At 39.7% G+C, this 21,481-nt stretch overlaps 1 protein-coding gene across 5 annotated transcripts in view; it reads left to right on the top strand.

The window, feature by feature from the left end:
- Positions 1–12,054, top strand: part of USP9X (ubiquitin specific peptidase 9 X-linked) — a 96,296-nt gene extending 84,242 nt beyond the window's left edge. For 4 of the 5 annotated variants that reach the window (XM_071430291.1, XM_071430290.1, XM_071430288.1 and 1 more), the window contains 8 exons: positions 414–543; positions 2,161–2,346; positions 4,026–4,246; positions 5,293–5,381; positions 7,712–7,868; positions 8,266–8,478; positions 8,923–9,018; positions 10,458–12,054. In XM_071430291.1, the coding sequence (XP_071286392.1) occupies positions 414–543; positions 2,161–2,346; positions 4,026–4,246; positions 5,293–5,381; positions 7,712–7,868; positions 8,266–8,478; positions 8,923–9,018; positions 10,458–10,592 (1,227 nt within the window). In that variant the 3' untranslated portion in view covers positions 10,593–12,054. Of the gene's footprint in view, positions 1–413; positions 544–2,160; positions 2,347–4,025; positions 4,247–5,292; positions 5,382–7,711; positions 7,869–8,265; positions 8,479–8,922; positions 9,019–10,457 lie in introns of those variants that run through there. The other variant, XR_011679680.1, reaches the window with a different exon arrangement.
- Positions 12,055–21,481: the final 9,427 nt, after the last annotated feature.

Below are 21,481 nucleotides of genomic sequence, written 5' to 3'. Positions count from 1 at the left end.
GTTAAGAATTTAGTTGAAGTTCCATAAGCTTAGGAAGTGTTCTGAGTTGTGAGGTATTTGAGATATACCTGAAGAGGTGATTGGGTTGTCTTAGTCTACAAAGTTAATGGTGGAATTGCATGTGTGTTTCTTGAGTATTTAGGCCTATTTGCTATTGGAAAAAAAGCCCAGTTAAAAGTTTCTGTAGCCATAATTTCATGGACTTACACAGTATTGAGTGATGGGAGTCTTATTGGGTCTGTCTGTGTCTTTTTGTCTGAGACACTCAAGACTGACCGGGTGCTGCCACTTTGGAGCTTGTATAAATCCCATACCTTGTAACCAGTTCTGTTCTCTGTCATAGTAAAAAATAGAAACTAAATCAAGACATGATAGATTCAGCCACTAACAGCAGAACTTGTTTCTTTCTGTAGGCTTATGATAACTTAAGTTTAAGTGATCACTTACTGAGGGCGGTACTGAATCTTCTGAGAAGGGAGGTATCTGAGCACGGGCGCCACTTGCAGCAGTATTTCAATCTGTTTGTGATGTATGCCAATCTAGGTAAGCAAATTGCTTTTACTGACAACACTGTAATAAACTGGGGCTTTATTGATGATCCAGTTACAGAGATAACAGCAGGAGGATCCAGTTTTCCATCCTTAGGCAGAATGTTATAGTTATGTGTCATATAAATGCTCTCTAGCATCTGTGTTCCTCCTCTTTGGAGTTTGGGGCTTCAGTCTCCCTGTCATCCATGGAAGATAAACATGAGAAGCTTGGAGCTGTAAAACAGTGTCCTACTGAGAGAGGGTGGGGGTGAAACTTCATAAAATACTTGTTTATCAGCTCATGCAGGAAGTAGACAATTTTAAAGGAATTTAATTTCCTATCTCTAAAATTAATCTAGACAATTGTGTTAATTTAATTACAGCTGTAATGTCTGTTGCTTTCATATACTTTGCCTAGCAAAGCATTCTCTGTCTGGCAGGTTTGTGTCATGACACCAGAGTAGAATTAGTGTCATGGCAGAGAAGAGAGATGCAGTTCTTGTGCTCCAGCTTCTCTTTTCTTCTTCACTAGCTTTTCATAGTCAGTGCAGTTCAGGCCTCTGAGTGCTCTCCTACTCAGAAGCCAGATAGGAAAATATAATTTTATTTGTGAGTCTGATCATTATCACGATCTACCCTGCAGAGATAAACCTGGAAATACTAATACAATAAGCAGTTGTCCTTGTCTCCCTACTGTTACCTGAAGGCTTCTGTATGAGTGTAGAGTCCATTCAGCAAAAACCACAATAACATCATTCCTGCATTTTGTGGAAAAGATTAAACTGTCTGACATTTGAGAAATCAAATAGTAGATTGTTCACATCAGAGCAAGTGAGAGGTCAGTTCTACCAAGAATGCAACTTCAAAACTGTCTAGCATAATCAGAAAAAATGCCATTAAAAAACCACTTACACTCCTCCTTATCAGAAAAATAGAAGGTAAGGCCTAGTTGTATTTCAGAATAAGACAGACTTGGAAATGTATGAAAAATCATTACTTTTAAGCAAAATAAGAAACAGAATGCAAGAAGGGATATAGTGAATTTCCTGGTGAGTACTTGTATAGTACATGCATGGTATTCTTGTAGTAAAGCCAGATGTAAGTTTGGATTTTTTGGTTGGTTGGGGTTTTGGAGCTTTTTTTATTTATTTTGTCACTTAATTTACATTTATTACATCGTGTGGCACAGTTAAAAAAAATGTCTTAAGTTTGTGATTGATATATCTAGGACATGATAGAAAAATAAGAAAACACACTCTGGGGGTTGTTTTTCCTATCCTGGCCTCACAATAAAAGGATTAATTTATTGTCCAAAAGACTTGTCTGAGGCTTTGCTATTAACACAGATGCTACTTGTGCATTGCTTAAGTGCTAATGAGCACTGTGAAGAAATGGTAGTAATTTACAACTCTCCTTCAATGTGATTTTTCACCTGTATATAATTTTCTTCTTCTGCATCTTGATTGATTTGATTATTTTTTCCCCAGAAGGTATAAATGAGGGTTTAATAGAACTCAAGAACTAAAAAGTTACGAGTCATGTAAACTCTTGTTATTTTTCTTTTAAAAAATTCTAAAAATATTTTCAGTGCCAGAAACAAGATTTTTTTTCCCTTCCCTTCCCCATAAAGGTGTAGCAGAGAAGACACAACTTCTGAAACTAAATGTTCCTGCAACCTTCATGCTTGTGGCTCTGGATGAAGGTCCAGGCCCTCCAATTAAGTACCAGTACGCTGAGCTGGGGAAGCTGTACACCGTGGTGTCACAGCTGATCCGCTGCTGCAACGTCTCATCGCGGATGCAGTCTTCTATCAATGGTACAGTGAATCCTCAGTTTGCTTTAGATCCATTGACTAAACCAGTAAACGTCTTTTTGTGCATGTTTAGCTATTATTTGTAAAGTGTATCAGCTGGAAAAATGTTTTCCTTTTATGTTTAGCAGCTCCTTTCATTTAAAGAAACGAATCTGTTTGTTGTAAGCAAAACTGATTTGTTACACTAAAAAGACCAAAACAGAAATCTGTTCTGTATAAAATACAGATATTTTATATTGCTTGGCTTATTCCTTAAAAATATAAGGAAATAATTAGTAAAGTAAGAGGCTGTTCATTACAAAATAGTCATGCTTTTAGAATAGTTTAAGCCCATTGTCAAGAGTTGTCCAAAGATGTTTTTATCCTGAGTAGGCGATGAAAAATAGACTACAGAAATAATCTGTACAGGAAAAGCACCACAGCAGGTTTTGAGATAACTGAGAGTGCTTAGCACTGAAGAGATGTTGCATTGTTTTGGGCAGCTCTTGAATATGATTTGATGCACGTTCACACTCAATACAGCAAACAGCAGCCAGCGCTTCAATTTATAAAAGATAAAGAATCAGTTAGAAATTGATTAACCACAGTGTAAATCATTAACATTTCCAATAGCTGAATAGAGTGCAGTTATTTTTGAGGAATGGTGACAGGATATTGGGCCATGTGGACTTTATAGCCTGTATCTGTACACGTTCTGCTAAGCATATTTTAGACAACCTAATTAGAAATCTGTAGAGAAGCTATTTAATGGGAAACTCATTACAGCTTGATGTGTCAGGCTATAAAGTCAATAGGCTAGACTGTGCTATAGTGAGATTAATGAACTGAAAATTTTACTGTGCTGTAATAAGCTTCAGAATCATGTGGCAATTTTGGTTGGGTTTTTTTCCACTGCATTACATGAAGCTTAGACTGAAAAGGTAGTCTACCTCTGAAAAATAGTTGTATATTCAATATATTTATAATATTGTACTAAAAAAGATTATTTATATGAACTTTGACTACTAATTATGATTACTGTTTGCATAATAAAGTTATTTTTTCTTCAGCTTATGAAACTAGAAAAGTTTTCCCTAGTCTTCTGGGCATCTTCAAACAATAACTCAAAACACTGCTAAATTTAGAAACATCAGGAGCAAATCAACATTCTTTCACTACACAAAATGAAGCTGACTAAATAAGATACGTTAATTACAAAAGCATATTTATTCTCTACACTCCAGAGATTCAAATGGGACTGTTCTAACATGGATACTCCCCTGAACACTTTTGCATTGTCTTGTGAAGGAAACAGACATTGTGTCCTTAAAATATGACTTGGGCTGTGTTACACAAGCAGTGAAGTAGATAAATGCAGGAGATAAGAGGATTTCTCTGAGAAATCTCAGTGAATTCTCCTCTTGCATGTGAATATGTGTCCAGCTGTTCTGCCTTGATTGTCACTGCATATTATCAGAGAGGGAGAAGTAGCTCTCTCAGGCAGCAAGTGTCAAGCTTCACAAATATAAAAATTAGTTATGTCTTACTATTTTTTTCAAAGAAAGTCAGCTGTTAAGGTGGGGAGGGGGATTGTGTTTTTTCTCCATCTGTGTTTTTTGATGAGTTACACCAGTTTGTATTTTAGAGTATCTACACTGAAGGTACTTCAGCACCTTTTAATCTGTAACAACTGTTTATTCCAGGTAATCCCCCACTTGCCAACCCTTATGGTGATCCTAATTTATCTCAACCTATAATGGCACTTCAGCAGAACGTAGCAGACATTCTGTTTGTGAGAACTAGTTATGTAAAGAAAATTATTGAAGACTGCAGCAACTCTGAAGAGACCATCAAGTTGCTTCGTTTCTGCTGTTGGGAAAATCCTCAGTTCTCTTCCACAGTCCTCAGTGAACTACTTTGGCAGGTAAAAAAAAAGATAGGAGAAAGATGGGAATAAAAATAGGAATGATTCTGCATTTATATGTAAGAATGTTATACAAAATACTGAAGGGGTGCTTGATAAATAAATTTCCTCAAGATGGCATCCTCTGTCAGTGTTTACAGTCTTAGGTCTGTACATCACACTGGAGCAGTGGGAAGTGCTTTATGAATTTAGGGAAGCACTCAACTGTTAACAAATCAGGAATGATGTGTTAAGGGTGGAAAGTAGACTGAGGTGGTCTTTGTATATTTCAAGAGCATCTGCTAAAGCTTTCTGTCATTATCCATAAAAGAGATTTATAGGTGACATGAAAAGTTGGAATCATTTCCTTAGATCTCCCTTGTATTTATTTCAAGTATGTTTGTTAAGTAAGGTTTTTTACAACTCTGCAGAACATTTTTGGCTTCAGACTCAGCAAAGAATCTTTGATACTGTCTTACATTTCCATTGTAATTTCTGTAAGGTCAGTTACACTTTTCCACTTCAAATTAAATTCTTTACTTCTGTTAGCCCCTCTTTATATTTGCACTTCTTTTTTTCATGTAACACGACATTTTTCTGTGTCCCTTTGTTTGGCACTTGAAAGATTCATAATACAAATAACTTAATTGATATTTTGCTAGCCATGTATTTTACATTTTAGGATAACCTGTGAAAACAAGCTTTGTACACATTGCTTAAAAGTAGCAATATCAATGAAAAGTGCCATTTTTAAATTTTTCTTTTCTAAAGGTATTTCTAAGGTACTGTCTTCAGCATATCATGCTTGGGGCTTCAGAACAACTGTGTCAGAAAATCAGAGACATTTTTTCCTTTACAGAACCTACTGTATTTAAAAACAAATCAAATTAAATTGCAACCTGCAGAATTCCTGACACAACCAACACTTTCTAGAAAAGAAGTATTGTATCTAGAAATACCCTTTGAATTACAGTAAACTTCGAATGAATTGTGTTCTTGTATTTCACTGTGTAAGCTGCCTGCCTCAAGAAATGCTTTCTTGTGTTCTCTGCATTTTCACTTTTTAGGTTGCATATTCATATACATACGAGCTTCGACCTTATTTGGATCTGCTTCTGCAAATCCTGTTAATTGAGGACTCTTGGCAAACTCACAGGTCAGTATTTACCTGTCCTTTTATAATTCAATATTGTTCTGTACATATTGTTTTTCCAGTGGTTCTGTTGCTAATCCAAATAATGCAGTTTTTTGTGGTTTTATCTGAAATTTTGAGATAAGTACAATTTTTCATATTCCTTCCTATAGAGAAGTTTGCTATAAAGGCAAGACTTCTCACATACAAGAGAATGTGTTGTTTAGGTTAAACTCAGGTTAAACTTCCCTGTGAAGTGCTCAGATTGATTCACAGAAAGGTCCCCTTGGGGTGGGTCAGCAACAGCGTGGGCTTGCTCAGGAGCACATCAGATGTAGGAGTGGTATCAAGACACATATGAAGTGTGAATGTGGGAGAAATAATATTTCACATTTATTCACATTATATAGAATTCAGGTATTCTCCATATGATCACGTTTCAAGAGAATTGTAACTCAGCATATTATGTATTAATCCAGTTGAAAACCTAATTTTTATGTTTACAGAATAAAGCTTTTGAAAACTATTAAAATTTTTAATTACTCCAAATACTATTTCTGAGAACAGTCAGTTTTTCAGAAATTTAATATAAAAGTAGGTGAGATAACACAAATGTCATCTGTGTGCTGCCTGTCAGTGTTTTAAAATGTCACTGTTTCATAACAAGCAGTTTTAGGTAGTATGGGATTTACTGAATCATTTCCAACTGTGTCTCATAGGACATTTGAAATACTTTTCAGTGAGAGCACACTTGCTGGCTATGGGAGTGGACTCCTGTCCTTAGCTGTGGAAGCAGACTGCTCATTTAGAATGTTACCAATTGCCTGGGCTTATTTTAGGAGGGACTCAAAGGAGATGCTGGTCTGGCTTAACCACACTCCAAAATATAATAACTGAGTTGTAGGGATTTGGTAATTTTCTTTATGGGATTTGCTATGCATATATAATGTAGTTAGCTTATATTATCTTCTTGATAAACAAATAATTCATGAAGTAAGTCCACAGTTTGCTGGAGGATGGGCATTTTTTAATAGATATGAAGTAAAACAATGGATTTTTAGGGTTGAACAGCAGGTGAGAAATCATGGAAGTGGTTGTTGGGGATGATGCTGTATTTGGAATAGTGGGGTATGAACAAGGTGGAATGTTGTAGTGTGGCTTCCCTAGAGAAGTATATCACTGCACATCCCATTGCAGTGGCAGGAGTAGCACTGCTCCATGGAATTGTGTTAGGCTTCCTCAGAGGGTATTAAATGGCCAGCTCCAGTCATCCACTCCGTGCTGCCACTTCTGGCCATAGCTTCAAGTACTTGTCTCTGCCCTGTTCTTGGTTTTGCTGTGATAATCAGAGAGTTTAATGATCTCATCCAATAAAAAAACTCCAAAACCCAACAAACAACCACAAAACAGTGAAATTGTCCATTGTAAATGGTATCTTGTAACTGCTGGAAACCGAGTCTCATCTGACCCTGGGCAGTGTGCATCCCCTGGTACTTACTGCAGGATCACTGCTGCTGGCCTTTGGCATCAGACCCACTCTCTTAAATTTCTCTTGATTTGACAGGTTCAAGTGCCAAGTTTGGAATGGTGCAGGTGCCATTAAATTAATTTGACTGAAGTAAAGCTCATCATTGCCTTACAGATGAAGCCTGGGCTGACAGCTGCCAGGGCTGTGAGGAAAGAGGGCAGTTCTTTCCCTGCCATGGGTGTAGCTCTGTGAGACACCAGTGTGGGTTCTGTGCCCCCTCTGACTTTTTTTCAAAGCCAAAAGTGTGCCAGTTCTCAGTTTTTGCACAGTTTCAGGGTAGCAAATAATTCTTCTGCCCTGTTAAAGAGCAGAAGACACAAAAACTGGGCTTAGTTCCAGGGGATGCCCAAGTCCCTTATCCCATGCACAGATATGTACCACTCATTCCCCTTCAGAGGAGCTGCCTGTAAAGAGTGTCTTTGAGAAGCATAACTGAGTTTAAGTAACCATTCTGTTGAGGATTTAACTGTTCCAATTCTGTAAGGACCTACTGGGTTAATAAGGCTGATTTGTAAATGCAGTAGATACTTAGGTAATAAAATTGAACTGTTAAAGTTGATTACTGTGACTAGAATTAATCATAATTACATTTTTTATAGATCTTGCTCAGTTATATTTTTAGCATGTTTGGTAATTTTTAAACTAAGTTATATATATGACATGCCAGGTTAATTTTCTGATTTTTAAAAAACCCTCTTGACTAACACCAGAAGTCAGAACATCAACTGTCCCTTTTGTAATTATAGTGTATATAAAGCCTTAATTCAAATGCTAAAACTCTGTAATACTGAAAGTTTTGTCATTGTTTTGGTTTGTTTTTTTCTAGGATTCACAATGCACTTAAGGGAATCCCAGATGACAGGGATGGACTCTTTGACACCATTCAGCGCTCGAAGAATCATTATCAGAAAAGAGCTTACCAGTGTATAAAGTGCATGGTAGCTCTCTTCAGCAACTGCCCTGTAGCTTACCAGATCCTTCAGGTGATACCTTTTATTCTGTTTCTTGCTGGTTCTTTCCCCATTTCTGTGTTTAAAAAAATCCCAAACAAACCCCACCGTTATTCCGTTTTTAACATCTCAATTAAATTACAACTTCCAGGGACAACTCATTTGAACCTCCTGTATGAGAAGGTCATTATAAGGGATTGAAAACAATCTGGTTAAATTCACACTAATTTGCAGCTGTGATACAGCTGCAAATCTGCAGACTTCATTTCAAACTTAAAGTTTTCTTTGGAGAAAAAAGGATATTTGTGACTCCTTTAAACAGCAGTAGATAGGTTGGTGGTTTCTGACAGCTTATGTATAGGAAAGGAAAAATGCTTCTGTTTTCAAGAACACAGGAAATAATTGTGAATTGTTCATTTTCCACCTGCAGAGCAATGGAGATTTGAAGAGAAAATGGACCTGGGCAGTGGAATGGCTTGGAGACGAGCTGGAGCGTAGACCATACACTGGCAATCCCCAATACACCTACAATAATTGGTCTCCACCAATACAGAGCAATGAAACATCAAATGGCTACTTCCTAGAGAGGTCACACAGTGCTAGAATGACTCTTGCAAAGGCTTGTGAACTCTGCCCAGAGGAGGTAAAGAATTAATTTGACTTTCAATTTAAAAAAAGAGTAAAGTGCTTCTGTAAATAATTAACCTTAGCAACAGTCTCCACTCATTTAAGAGGTAACACATTTCATATGTACTTATAAGTATGGATTTATGTTTTTATTTTTCAGTTTTTATTACTATGCCTGTGGACATCTGTCACTTAAAGAATTAGCCATATAAAATTGAAATTGACCATTTGAAGTAGGTTATGAGTGGGTCTGTATTTCCAGTAATACATTGATAGAAGGAATTTTCATTTATTACAATACAAGCTATAGGTCACAGGGTGGGGTGGAATTTTTCTCTGAATGTCTAAAACATGACTCTAGCATGTCTGAAACAATAATTTGCACATAGGATTGGTTTGGGCTAGAATAATTGTAATATGTTTTTAAGAAGTAAATTAAATGGGCTGTTTCAAACTTTAGGAACCAGATGATCCTGATGCCCCAGATGAACATGAGTCTTCTCCACCTGAAGATGCCCCACTGTATCCCCATTCACCTGGTTCCCAGTATCAACAGGTAAAAGCTCTAAGTTGAACTATTTATTCAGAGTTTCAGGTTTGCTTTTTTTAGCATTTATAGTGGCTTAAATGATAGGCACTTAGCCAGAAGCATGTTATTGTCAAATACCGTGTTTGGAAGAATAAAGGTACAGCTCCATTTCACCAGGAGCAGTTTCACCATCAGAGCTTCAGGTGGGAATTTTATCAGATCAGGGATTAATCATCCACAGAAAGAGCAGAGAGACTGATGTAATCACAGCCTAGTGCATACTCAATTTGATTCTGTTGTTTTTATTGACTTTGATAATATTTTGTGAGCTGCTTTCTTGTTTTCAAATATAAGATCAAGTCTCAAGGCCTGAATTTGGATAAGTGGAAGGCTTTTGGAAAAAAGCAGATGGCTTTGTGGCCATGTAACTCATGCTATGAACAGTGATCTCTAAATTTTAAGTACATATAAAATCCAAATCTGTTTTTATGTTAAATGGCTGCTTTGTTAATACTTTCCAGTGGAAAGCCAGATCTGGAAGAAATCATAAACAGGGTCTTCTTATAGAATTGACTAAATTATTGGATCCCTCACTTAGTTGCCATATTTTGTTCCAATTCGTTTTGTATATTCCAAATCTGCTAATTTAATTTCCTTTCCTGCCCAAATCCATTTTCCCCTCCATCTTGCTTTCCTTACTTGATGTTCTCAGCAGAGCAGTTGGTAAGTCATGCAGATTTTCCCACTCCTTCCTGAGCTCCTGAGTTCAGACACATTCCATAACCTCACCATTGCCCTTGTCGTGTGTTCACTTTCTTGCAAGAGATAGCATTTCTCACTAACACACACCCAATCCTCAAACTCTTGGTTTCTCCACAACTCTGCAAAACAGTAGATTAATGAGGTGGTTTTGTTTGCCAGATCTGTGTGTGACTTCTTAAATTGGGGCAGAGGATTTGTAGAAAACTGCTGGTCTAGATTTCATTCAGTTCTGTAACACTGAGGTTTCCCCCTTAAAAATTAAAGTATGCTGCATAAACACAGGTTTGCTTTTTCCATTGTTTTAGGAAAAAAAGTCAAGCTGGTTGAATCTGTTAATAAAATATGTGCACAGTGTAATGTGGCAGCACATAGGCAACCTCTCTTGGTCTCCTTTTTTCCTTTCTGCTGCTTTTGCTTTGCATGTAACTGTTTGTGATTCAAAAGCTGAGATTACTATTTCAACTGATCTTTTATCTTTACAAGTTAAAAGTTTGTTTCCCTTTTGTGTAAATTGGGCAGGTAAGTGAAAGGTGTGACTCAGAGGAATGAAGCAGCTGGGATGTGTGTTCATACCATGTCGGTACACGAGAAGTTGGTGTGCTTGAGGACACTTGCCAGTGGTCTGAGTGGAAAGGGGGAAAGCAGGGAGTCAGGAGACAGCCCACAGGGTTAAATCCCTTTGAAATGTGTGTGCTTTGTTGCAGAATAACCACGTGCATGGACAGCCATATACGGGCCCGGCAGCACATCATATGAACAACCCTCAGCGAACTGGCCAACGAGCACAAGAAAACTACGAAGGCAGTGAAGAAGTTTCCCCGCCTCAGACAAAAGATTAGTGAAATGCACATAATCAATTAACTTGCTCCATCAAGACTGTGCACCCAGGCCTTACAGTCCAACTTTTCTCTGTGTCTGGCTAATATTTAAAACTAGAAAAACTATTCCTAATCAACATGGAGTGGAGAGTCTATTCACTGTCTTATCTGCAGAAAATTGCTGTCAATATATAACCCGCCTGCAGTGGAAAGTGTATAGTGTTTTGTAATAAATGGCCTGATGCTAATGTGTAAATGGCAAAGGTGTATATAGTATATTAATGTTTGACTGTTAATTCTTGAGCAAGAAACATTTTTTTTTGTCTTGATGAGACTCACAGATCTACAAAAACAAAAAAATAATTTCTTGATATATCTGCTGCGCTCTGCAACCAGTGTTGCCTGCCTCATGGCAGTTGGATCAACTCCTTTACGAAAAAGCCTATCCATGTCAACCACAAAAATAGTTTCATGTTAATTCTTTGCCACTGGAGTCGATTTTACTATGAGCAACGTAATGGCTGGTAACCTTTTAATTATTTGGTTGATGTGGAAAATTGGTGATGTAACATTGTTTCTAGATCTTTTTTCATTGCCTTTTTCATTCTGGTATTAGGTTAATCACTTTGAAGCTATAGTTATGCTGTAACATTTAGCATGGCTTCACACCAAGTTAGTGTAGCCAATGAGGGAAAAAAAAAAAAAAAAACAAGCGTGACAGCAGTTGTCCCAATGTGACAACTGTATTGCTCAGAACTTTTTCTTCTTACACCTAGACTATAAAATGGGGAGGGAAAATGTGACAAACAAGTGGTTTTCAGTTTCACATATGTTCCTCACATCTGATGTTTGACAGTTCTCTCTCTGGGTGGGATAAAGAACACTTAGTTTTCAGTAATAGGAATTTAAAAGATTTAAAACAAATATGCAAAAATTTGCTATGCCAGGATGCCTGGAGCATAATAGACTGTATTTGGTGTGCTTGTTTTGTTTCTTTGGTAGAGCTTATTAGATAAACTTCTAACACTTTCCTTCTACTGCATCCCAGTGAAGTGGAAGTCAACAAAATCACAGAGTACTTGTGAGTGCCACTGCACCAAGTTAACTTGCTGGTTTTCTGCTCGTTCACAGTTCTACTTGAAAGCGAGAATTGTCTTAGCTCTTTATCCATTATACAGAAAATCTTAACATTAGAAGCAGGGTTTAAATATAAAAGAAACTACTGGTTAGTCAAATACAATTCTGAGGTATCTCTATTCCAGAATAAACATTTGTTTAAAGACTTAAAGAAACGCATCAGTAAATACTGTATTTAAATGAGAATTGGTAACTTGAATGTGTGTAATTTTTTTGGAACCTGTCTAAAAACCAAATACCCCTGCAAAACAGATACAGCCCACCCTATACTATTTAAATATTTTGCTGTTTTATTTTATAGAAATTATTTTGCTGAATTCACAAATAGAATTTGATTTAAGAAGAATGTTTTGTCCTGTGGTGTGTGTTGTTTTTTGGGGTTTTGTTTTTTAATGGACTGCACAGAAAGGTGAATTCTGTGCAGTGGCACTATGCTGAATTCTGGAACAACAGTCACATTGAGATTCTGTGCACAAAAAAAAAAAAAATTGGCCCTCAAGAATAAAATAATCAGGACAATTACACTGTAAAAGTTTCTTAATGTGATTTATCTTGTACTTTTTGTATGTTTTTATATATACATATATATATTTAAGAGCACAAGCTTGATGGTGTTTTTTACAAATGAGTTGATAGAAACAAAGCTGCTTATCAAATTAAAGGTCTGTAGTTTTGAAATGAACAATGGAAAATTCAGTCCAAGTGCATTCTTAGGCATTTAGTGTAACAAGGGAGAGACACAGAAGATTTTTGAATATGCTGTGTAGCGATGATCACTTTTATGCTTCCATGTTTTTCCTAGTGCTCAAGTTAATTCAGATTTTCTTCATAGTTTTTTAGTAATACCATTTTACCTGGATTTAGTAAATTTGGATAACGTGTTCCCCTTTATGTTTGGGGATGCTTGTTGGAGGTTTTAACTACAAAAATTCTACCCTGAGTTCTCAAGTTGAAATATTTATTTGGACCAGTAATTGTTAAACAGGCTATCTCAGAGGCGATTATTACGTATTTTGTACTATATAGGTAAAATATATAATGTGCTAGTTCAGCCTTGCCAAATGTGTTTGCTTTTAATAGTGCAATGATTGTAGAGACATGTCAAACCTGTGACACTTTAAGGCTGTGGCTTTCTCCAGCCATACCCAGCCCTGCCCCAGAATTGGGAATGGCTGCAGTGGCAGTTGTTTTCCAGGCAGCAAACTGAGGATTTTGTGCATCTTTGTGACATGAAGAAGGATAAACCCATATTGTTTGCTGCAGCTGTTGCTTTTTTAACAGGCAGCTCCAGTGTAAGGTGCAATGTTTTCTTCACTCTGGGCAAAACCATTTTGAATTGTACTTCTTAACAAATACTGTACAAGCAAAAAGTTTGATATGCACGTTTCTGTCGCAGCATTTTGGCAGGTGACTCCAGGCGCTGCACCTGGCGATACCTCCTTGGTGATGGCACACTCTAAAGCAGTACCCCTCAAAGTGCCTAAAGATTCCATTCCCCCATCACTGATTTCAGTCCTGTTTTCTGTTTAGAACAGTTTCTAGGGAATCTCTGGTCTTCCATAAAATGAGCCAATAAATAGTAAAGCAATTCCTCGTGTTCCTGGCGGTGTAACGTGGAATACATAGAAACTGAAAATCCGTGGGTGATGTTGAGTCAGGGTTAGTGTGTAGTTTGACCTTGGGGGAAATCCATAACCTTACTGAGCAGAATTTCTCCATCTTGTACATTTGGATTGTGGTTGTTTAGTGACTAAATTCAGCTTTTAACACTTGCTACTGTCAGTGTTAAAAATAGTACAGCCATATATAAAAAGAATTCAGTCACTGTTTGTGTATCAGTAAATGTACTGTGTTTTGGTCACAGAGTTGGTCACCTGCACCTATGTTACCCCTCTGACAAGAAGGAGATGGCTCAGGGTTCTGTCAAAGCTTGTTTGTCCTGCAGGACCCAAACTTGTGGGAATGGACAAGCAGAACAGGACTCTGCTTGACTTGGAATTTTTCACATTATTTTCCCAGCTGACTAGAAGCTCTGAAAATTTGAGTTCTCTGTTTTTCAAGCTTGTGTATCTTGCTGAAATTGAGCCAGAAAGAAATGAAATTCCCCCATTGACATTTCTTTTTTTATTTTTCTGAATGAAACTTTAGACAACATGAGAGATTTGTGTTATCATATTTGCTATTATGCCTTCTCAGCCACTCTGTTGTGCCTAGCTTGTGTGTTTTAGCATATGTATCATGAAAAAGCACTTACAGTTCCAAAACTTCCTGTATATTTCCTGAGATCCAGGAGAGAATGAGATTAGCCATTCTGCCAAAGCTAAAATGGGCAAAAATTGGCTGCTGTAGCAATTTACTTCACTTTTGATTTCAATAAATTTTGTCTACCTCTTAAGTCTTTTGCCAGAAATTAATAGGCTGACGAGCTGTGTCAGGGCAAAGTGGCTCCATGTTTTTGTTGGTGTGAGTTCCAGTTACTGGGCATTGCAGGGAAGCTTTCAGTGCAATGAATTTAACTAAAAATTAAGATTGACTGTATAAATTAAGAGGAAGAAGTGGCCTGTTGGGGAATTTGCAGAGTAACCAATTAAGTATTTAAATATCTTAGTTAAACCTCGTTAGCCCACACTTTCAAATCCACATTGAAAGCAAATTCTCTCCCCCATGACAAAAGACACACAATTATTTTTGGGAGGATGAGATGCTGATGCCAACCTCACATTTCTTAGGACAGGTGTGGGAGCTTCCCATTTGTGGCTCTGCTCCAGCACAGCATAATCAGGACCACAGTGATTTTGGCTCTCTGTCTTCTTACTTTTCATGCCCTCCATCATGTTCATGGTACCACTTTCCCACAGCCATGAGGTTTGGGAGTGAAGTTGCACCTGCCTTGCCTAGAGCCAGGCAGAAGAGGCTTCCTGGGAGCAGTAGGAAGTGTCTTGTACAAACCAGGAGCTGCACTCTGCTGCTGCAGTGGCAGGAGGCGAAGGGGAGGGATCCCAGCTGCTTCCTGCTGCAGGATTCCTGCTCTCCTTGCAGGTGTCTGGTGGGGAAGGTGACTCCAAACAGCTCTTTAAGCTCTGAATTGTCTCCTGGCTGGCAGCTGGGCTCACAGTGAGCTGTGTGTGCCCTCTGTGCCATGCCAGGCTTCCCTGTCCCTGCCTGCCAGTGGGGTTGCCATGTCAGCACAGGCATTTGCTGACACCTGCCCTCCAATCCAGTCTGGAGGAAGGGCTTTAACCCAGCCTGAGCACTGTCACTTTTCACACTGGAAATTCCTAAGGCTCTTACCACAAATTTCCTTTTATTTCTAAGGGATAAAAGTCTCCCTGGGCTTTAAGTGTCCAGAAACCATTCCTGTGTCATTTATTCACAAGAGCAAGTGCACAGCCCCACCCCTGCAGTGTCTGTCAGGGGTAGAGGCTGTGTCTGGAAGTGTGCTGACAAGAGATTCCAGCCTTTAAATTCAGACATCCCCATCCTGCACTCTGATTTTCTAATGCAAGTTGTGGTGAATCCATGGATTTCAGCAGCATTTGTGCCAGTTCAGTTGATTTCAGCACTGTAAGAGTGGAAGCTGGTGATGTGTTGGGGTCAGGCCAGCTCAGCCAGTGGGTGGCACAGAAGACAGAGCTCTTGTTTGCAGACAAATCAAAACAAGCTCGGGGGAACCAGTTTCTGAAGGAGAAAAATACTCCTGAATAAGGGCTAACTTTTAATCAGATTTTTAAATACCCAACTCCGTATTTTTTAGCTTTAGAACTCCTTGAAGCCACTTTTTGATAATAAAACTGACCTACAGGCTGTTTCCTTGGAACAATTTAATAAAGCCTTAAATCATAGCAGCACAATTCTGAAATGACAGGGTCATTGTTCAGTGGTCAAAATAATGTGCAAAAAAATGTCTTCTAGTTTTTAACCATTAGATAACCTTGAGTAAAGAAACAAGAGGAAAAAGGTTCCATGACTTCATCCACAATCTGACCATAGCAAAACATCCAGTGCAGGAGAAAAGATCATTCCCTTCTCTGTTTCTATAGTATTCAAAGTATCTGATCATGTTAAATTTTGTTCTTAATTTGCAACTGCTGTTCCAGTAAGTTGGTGTATTTTGCCCAAAGTGGTGTGAGCCACACACTCTGCATTTGCAGTGATGTCCCCTTTAGTCCACACCAGAGCAAAATGTTTAAATGTTTGGTTTTCCCCTATAAGCTGTTCCTGATCCACATTTCTGCTGTGGTGTTGTGCTGTTCCTGTTTTCATACAATGCCCAGGGCTGGATGAATCTTTCCAAGTGTGGTTTCACCTGAGCCATTAAATGAGCAGTTCTGTTCCTTTGCTGTAGTGATACCTCTGTAGGTGCAGCTTTTAAAGGTATTATTGGCCTTTTTTGTAGCTTTATTTATTGAAATGCTGCTCAGTTCTTGTCCCTCACTCTTAAATTCCTGTCCATCATTTCTTGTGATTCTTACAGAGTTTTTCACTCTGGATTGCAAGGATCATTTTTATATTCAGTATTTTTGTATTCTCTTGGAATCAAATCCCTTCACTTGCCATGATGGTTGTTTACCTCCTGTTTTTACCCACACCTGCTGTCCTGCTGTTTGCTACTGCAAGTAAAAATCCCCAAAAAACCCCACATTTGCCAGGCAGCCTGGAGCCTTTCACAGTGCAGTAGCAGCAGCCACAGCCTTGACCAGGTGGGCTTTGTCATCTCTTAAAACTTCTCATTTATGTGGGATAGGAAAGCTTTGTGCTACTGATGGCAGTCTGGAATTCTAATAGCTTGTAGCTTACTGGTTTTCTTTGGTTGGTTGTCGTTTGGGGTATTTTTTCCCTTCATTTTCTATATTGAACCATTATTCTACAGGTGAATAAAAGCAGTAGGTTTTGCTGGAATCTACTCTGGAAAAGAAGGTGGATTGAAAAGTTGGACACTTAATATACTTGATTGTATTTAAATATCTGGTAGGTGCTTTAAAGTCCTCAGAAGGTCTTCTGGAAGCAAATTCCAAAGCTTAGAAATATGAAGATTAGTTCTTCAGGACTTACTGATACTCACCAATTCTATCTGCCTGCCCTGTGCGTGACTGGGGACAGGTGAAACAGCAGAAATTGGAATATTTTGCTGAAGGGAGAGGTCATGCTGTGTGAAATCCCTGGGGAGCTGGAGCTGTGCTTTGCCTGGCCCCACACGCCCCTGCTGAGCCTTTGTGTGAGACCTGTCCTGAGCACCAGGAGCTGCTCCGAGCAGCAGCTTCAGACTAAGTAGCATGTAAAGCATTTTCTACTCTTCTTCTCTAAGATCTGTACCGAGTCTAATCCTCTGAGCAGATAAAGGCAGGGAGGGGGCTGAGTGAGGGCCTTCACAAGCTGCTTCTGTGAATCCTTTCTACCTCTTGTTGTTGCTGGGAGCGGCTCTGGCTGTGCAGGAGCTGCCCTGGGCCAGGTGAGGTGCACAAATACCTGGTGGGGCTGTTTGCTGGGCAGGCTCTGCAGTCCTGCCTCCCTGGGGATAAATGGAATTGTTTGGGGTACCTGTGTTTGCATCCAGGTGAAGGATCTGGCATTTTTCAGGGGGCACCATGAAGACTCTCAAACATTTCTCCTCCCGTGTGAAGTAGCATCAAATCCTCTCACAATTAATGTTCAAATTACGCAGCAGTCGCAGGGAGGGACTTGGTTTTCCAGCTGTGTTGGTGAGGGTTTAGAAAGGGAGATGTGGGAATGTGAAAAGCCAGGATTCTGCAGATCAACCCAGGTGTTAATCCAGAACAAAAAAATGTTACTGATTGCTACTGTGGTTGTGTGTAAGACTGAAATGCTGAAAGAGAACTGTAACCCTCCCACTCCGAGTCTGAGAGAGACCTGGCATTGGCATTCTGAACACTTCTGCAACCTGAACCAAAAACCTGCTGTGGGAATGTAGACTTACCATAGAGCTGTGGAAGAAAACTTCAATCGTGTCACTTCTCTCGGTCTTCAGAGCAGTCAACATGGTTTTGATGTAGGTTTTAGATTATGTATATATAAATCTGATTGAAGTACCAACAGCAAACCATAAATAAAATGTGGACTTAATTGAAGAACGGGCTAGTGGAGGCCTCTTGTGTTGAATTTATTAAAATACAATATAACCAAGTTGGTGGAGGAGACTCGCTGTGATGAAGACAGGGAAATAAAGCTGGAGTTGAGCCAGGTTTGCTGCTGCCTCTGCACCTCCTGTAGCACCCACAGAGTGGTTGGATGGTGCTGTGGTGGCTGGAGATGAGCTGGGAACACTCCTGGCATCACCTTCGTGCCTGAGAGGGCCAGAGGCTCTGGGAGTGGCAGCTGCTGCAGGGACAGTGTCCTGTCACATTCCAGGCCAAGAGGAGCTGGTGCAGCTGCTGGGGAGCTGCTGTGACCCCTGGGCCTGCCACGTGCCCCTTGCTTTGCTCTGCCAGAGCCAAGGGCCATCTCCCAAAGAAATGTGAGGTGGGTCCAGTGGAGAGCTACTGGAAACCTCTGGTTCCCCAAGTTTGCTCTTGAAGATATGCAAATGAAAGTGGAAAACAGTGGCAAATTTCTGGGAATTTGTGGCACTAACATGAAATAAAAAAACAATTTAAAAAGGACATTATGGAAGCAGGTGACTCAAAAGGTTCCAGCTTGGCATGAGAAGAACTTCTTTCCAGTGAAGGTGGCAGAGCTCTGGAACAGCTGTGGAGTCTCCCTCTCTGGAGACATTCCAGACCCACCTGGATGCACTCCTGTGTCACCTGCTCCAGGTGACCCTGCCTTGGCAGGGGGATGGACTGGGTGCTCTCCAGGGGTCCCTCCAACCCTGACACTTCTGTGATGCTGTAACACCTGAGTTTATCCTTGGCTCTTTACTCGATGTCACCCATCTGAGTGGACATGAGTGTGAATTCTCTGGACATCAGCATGGTGGCAAAACTGAGAATTTAGGGTACACTCTGGATGTATCCCAACAGATCATTGGGGGTGGGGGGGGTTGCTGTAAACTGGGAGAAGAAAGCTTTTGATGAATACAGCAAAAATGTAAAACAACACCCACGAATGTTTCTGTTCTCACATTTCTCACTGAGAATTTGTTAATGCCACAGGACAAAAAAAGCCATTTTTAATTTAACCTCTGTGGAGGCTGTAAAGATTTATTGATCACCTGACTCTCTGCAACCTTTTAGAATTTGGGCTCCTGTGGTTTTTACATTAGCTGAAAACACAGCCCGAAGCATTTCCCTTGGATTTGATAGATACTTACCTGGTAACTTCAGCATAACAGTCAGGATCATTATCTTGCTGCTGGAGCTTGTTTCCCTCTCTTCTTTTTGCAGAAACTCCCTGTATGGGTTTGCTCTGGCCTTTTTTCACCTCACACTGTTTCCTTGCATCTCCCTCTGCAGTTCTTCCCTGCCTGCACCAGTGTGTAGCAGGCTGTGGGTCCTGCAGAGCTGCTCCCCTTTGATTTCTCAGGGCTGGGAGTGGAGCTGTGGAAAGCCCTGGGGCAGTGACCTCTGTCACCGGCTGGAGTTCCATGTACAAATCACAAACGGGACGGGGCTGCTGCGGAATGTGCCTTGAGCTGGTTCATTTTCCAGCATCACTCTCATTCCATGGTTGTGACAATGGGAAGATGCCATCAGCTCACATCCCAGGCAGCAGACAAAGAACTTAATGTTACAATTTACTTTATAAGTTTTTTGACCAACCACACAGAGCAAAAGCACATTGACAGTAGCTCTATCCAAGCACTATAAGCACACGTACCTTTGGTTAAAACAATGCCTGCTTATTTTGAATACAATACCTGCTTGTAAGCCTTAAAACAGAATGCACAGAGCTCCATTATTAAGCTTCAAACTTCCTAATATCTTGCTAGATAAACTTTTCTGTAGCTTAGGGAGTTATTCTAGACAAGCATTAATACACAGACATTGTTCTATTTGTCCTTGCTTTTCTACTTTTTAAATAATTTTTCTGCTGACCAATCTCATGGCTACTGCTTGGCTCCAATCACAGTTCTGCTGTCTCTGAGGCCTGCCTTTTGCAGCTTTCCCAAAACCCTCTGATTTTGTGGATTCCCACAACACTGGGGTGAAGTGCTACTACTGCTTCCAAGACCCTCCCTACTCTTCTACGGGGGTGTTGGCAGGGGACAGTGATGTTAATGTGGGTTCTCTTACTGGGAAGGAATTTGTGATACCTGTTCATGTTTAGGTAGCACTTGGTGCTTCTCAACACACCCTTAAAAAAGTGTAAAGAAAATGCTATTTGCCCTTTCAGTAGATGGAAATTTAAGGCCCTTCTAAAGGAAGGCCTTAGGGCTTCACTGGTACGTATCTTTATTTTTTTTTAATTCTTTTTTCTTTTCAGCAGACAAAGTCATATACTGGAAATTACTCTGAGAATTCTGCAGGAACACTAAAATCTTTCTTTAAAACAGTTTGCTTCATTTCACGATTTCTGTAACTGTGCTAATCTTTATGTGAGGGGATTTAATAATACAATAATAATCCCAATTGTTTTACTAACGAGCATGGCTTTGGTTTTAAGTTTGACTGTATCCATAGTAGCTCATGTCTTCTGTGCAGTATTGGGGTTGGGAACTGAGATGCTCCTCCATGAAGTGCCCTGCATATAAACCATACAAGCCAATCGACTGGGTATTCTGTCATGCTGCTAAAACAGTTGGTTTGAGCAGGAGGTTGCTGATTATGATACACAATTAAACCATAATTACAACACATTACATAATTACTCCCACAGCAGGGGGGTTGGAACTAGATGATCTTCCAGGTCCTTTCAGCCCCAAACCAGCCTGTGATTCCATACAACGAGCACTGGGGGTAGAAGAAGGGCAGGACCACAGAAGCAGCCGTGTGCCTTTCTACTTTTTATTGTCTTCATTTATATTTGAAAGTGTTTTTGTGTTGGAGCTGCCTCAGTCGAGTCCCTCCCACCTCAGGGCCAGGTTTGTGCTCAGCAGCTCCTCAGCTCCTGCTGCTCTGCCCTGTCCCTGCCTGGTTGATTTCTCATTTCTGCAGTGGAGATTCCAAGGGAGCTCTGCCCTGCTCAGCTGAACCTGAGCCTGGTGCTCAGCCCATGCCGAGGACAGAGGCTGGCTTAACTTCAGCCCCATTTTCATTTTCTGTTCAGGGCTTTCACAGATCCTCCCAGCCTGAAGTTAAGCTTGTTAGGAACTCACCTGTACATTTTTATTGGTATTTTTAAGATTCTAACTGCATTGTTAATTGTCTTAAACTCCCCTGTTGTATAAACTGCTGGAGTTCACCTCTATTCTACAGCTTAAATTAGACCTTTGGTTTAGAAAATACATTTCAGTTCACCTAAATTTTTCATTGAAGGTTGGTTTCTTTAGAGCCTTTCATTGTTTATTTGCTTTATCTTACTCCCTCATGTTTCTTTTCACAGACTTTAGCACTGGAGCTCTTGGGGCTGGAGGAGCATTTTGCCCCTTGAGTCTTCTGGTCATTTGCCAGGATCACAGTGGCTTTTCCAAGTTCCATGTTCACGTTGGTAACAGGAGACTGCACTGGAATAGTGGCTGCAACTGGAGTTTGGTGAAGGGAGAAAAATCTTTGAGATCCTGATACTACTGTGTGAATTTAGAGACTTCTGGCATTGCAGCCTGTACGTTTACATTAAGTGTGTTTGGAGCTGCATTAAACCCTGCAATATGGTATTAATTTATTTTTGATAATTTGTATTAATTACTCCCTACTGATGGATTTGGTGCACTGACCCTG

The sequence above is a fragment of the Agelaius tricolor genome, unplaced genomic scaffold (assembly GCF_023055355.1).
Source record: "Agelaius tricolor isolate 1412-34295 unplaced genomic scaffold, bAgeTri1.0.p SCAF_7, whole genome shotgun sequence".
NCBI classification, from domain to species: domain Eukaryota; kingdom Metazoa; phylum Chordata; class Aves; order Passeriformes; family Icteridae; genus Agelaius; species Agelaius tricolor.
Note: the sequence above shows the minus strand (reverse complement) of the source record. Positions and strands in the feature narration are given on the sequence as shown.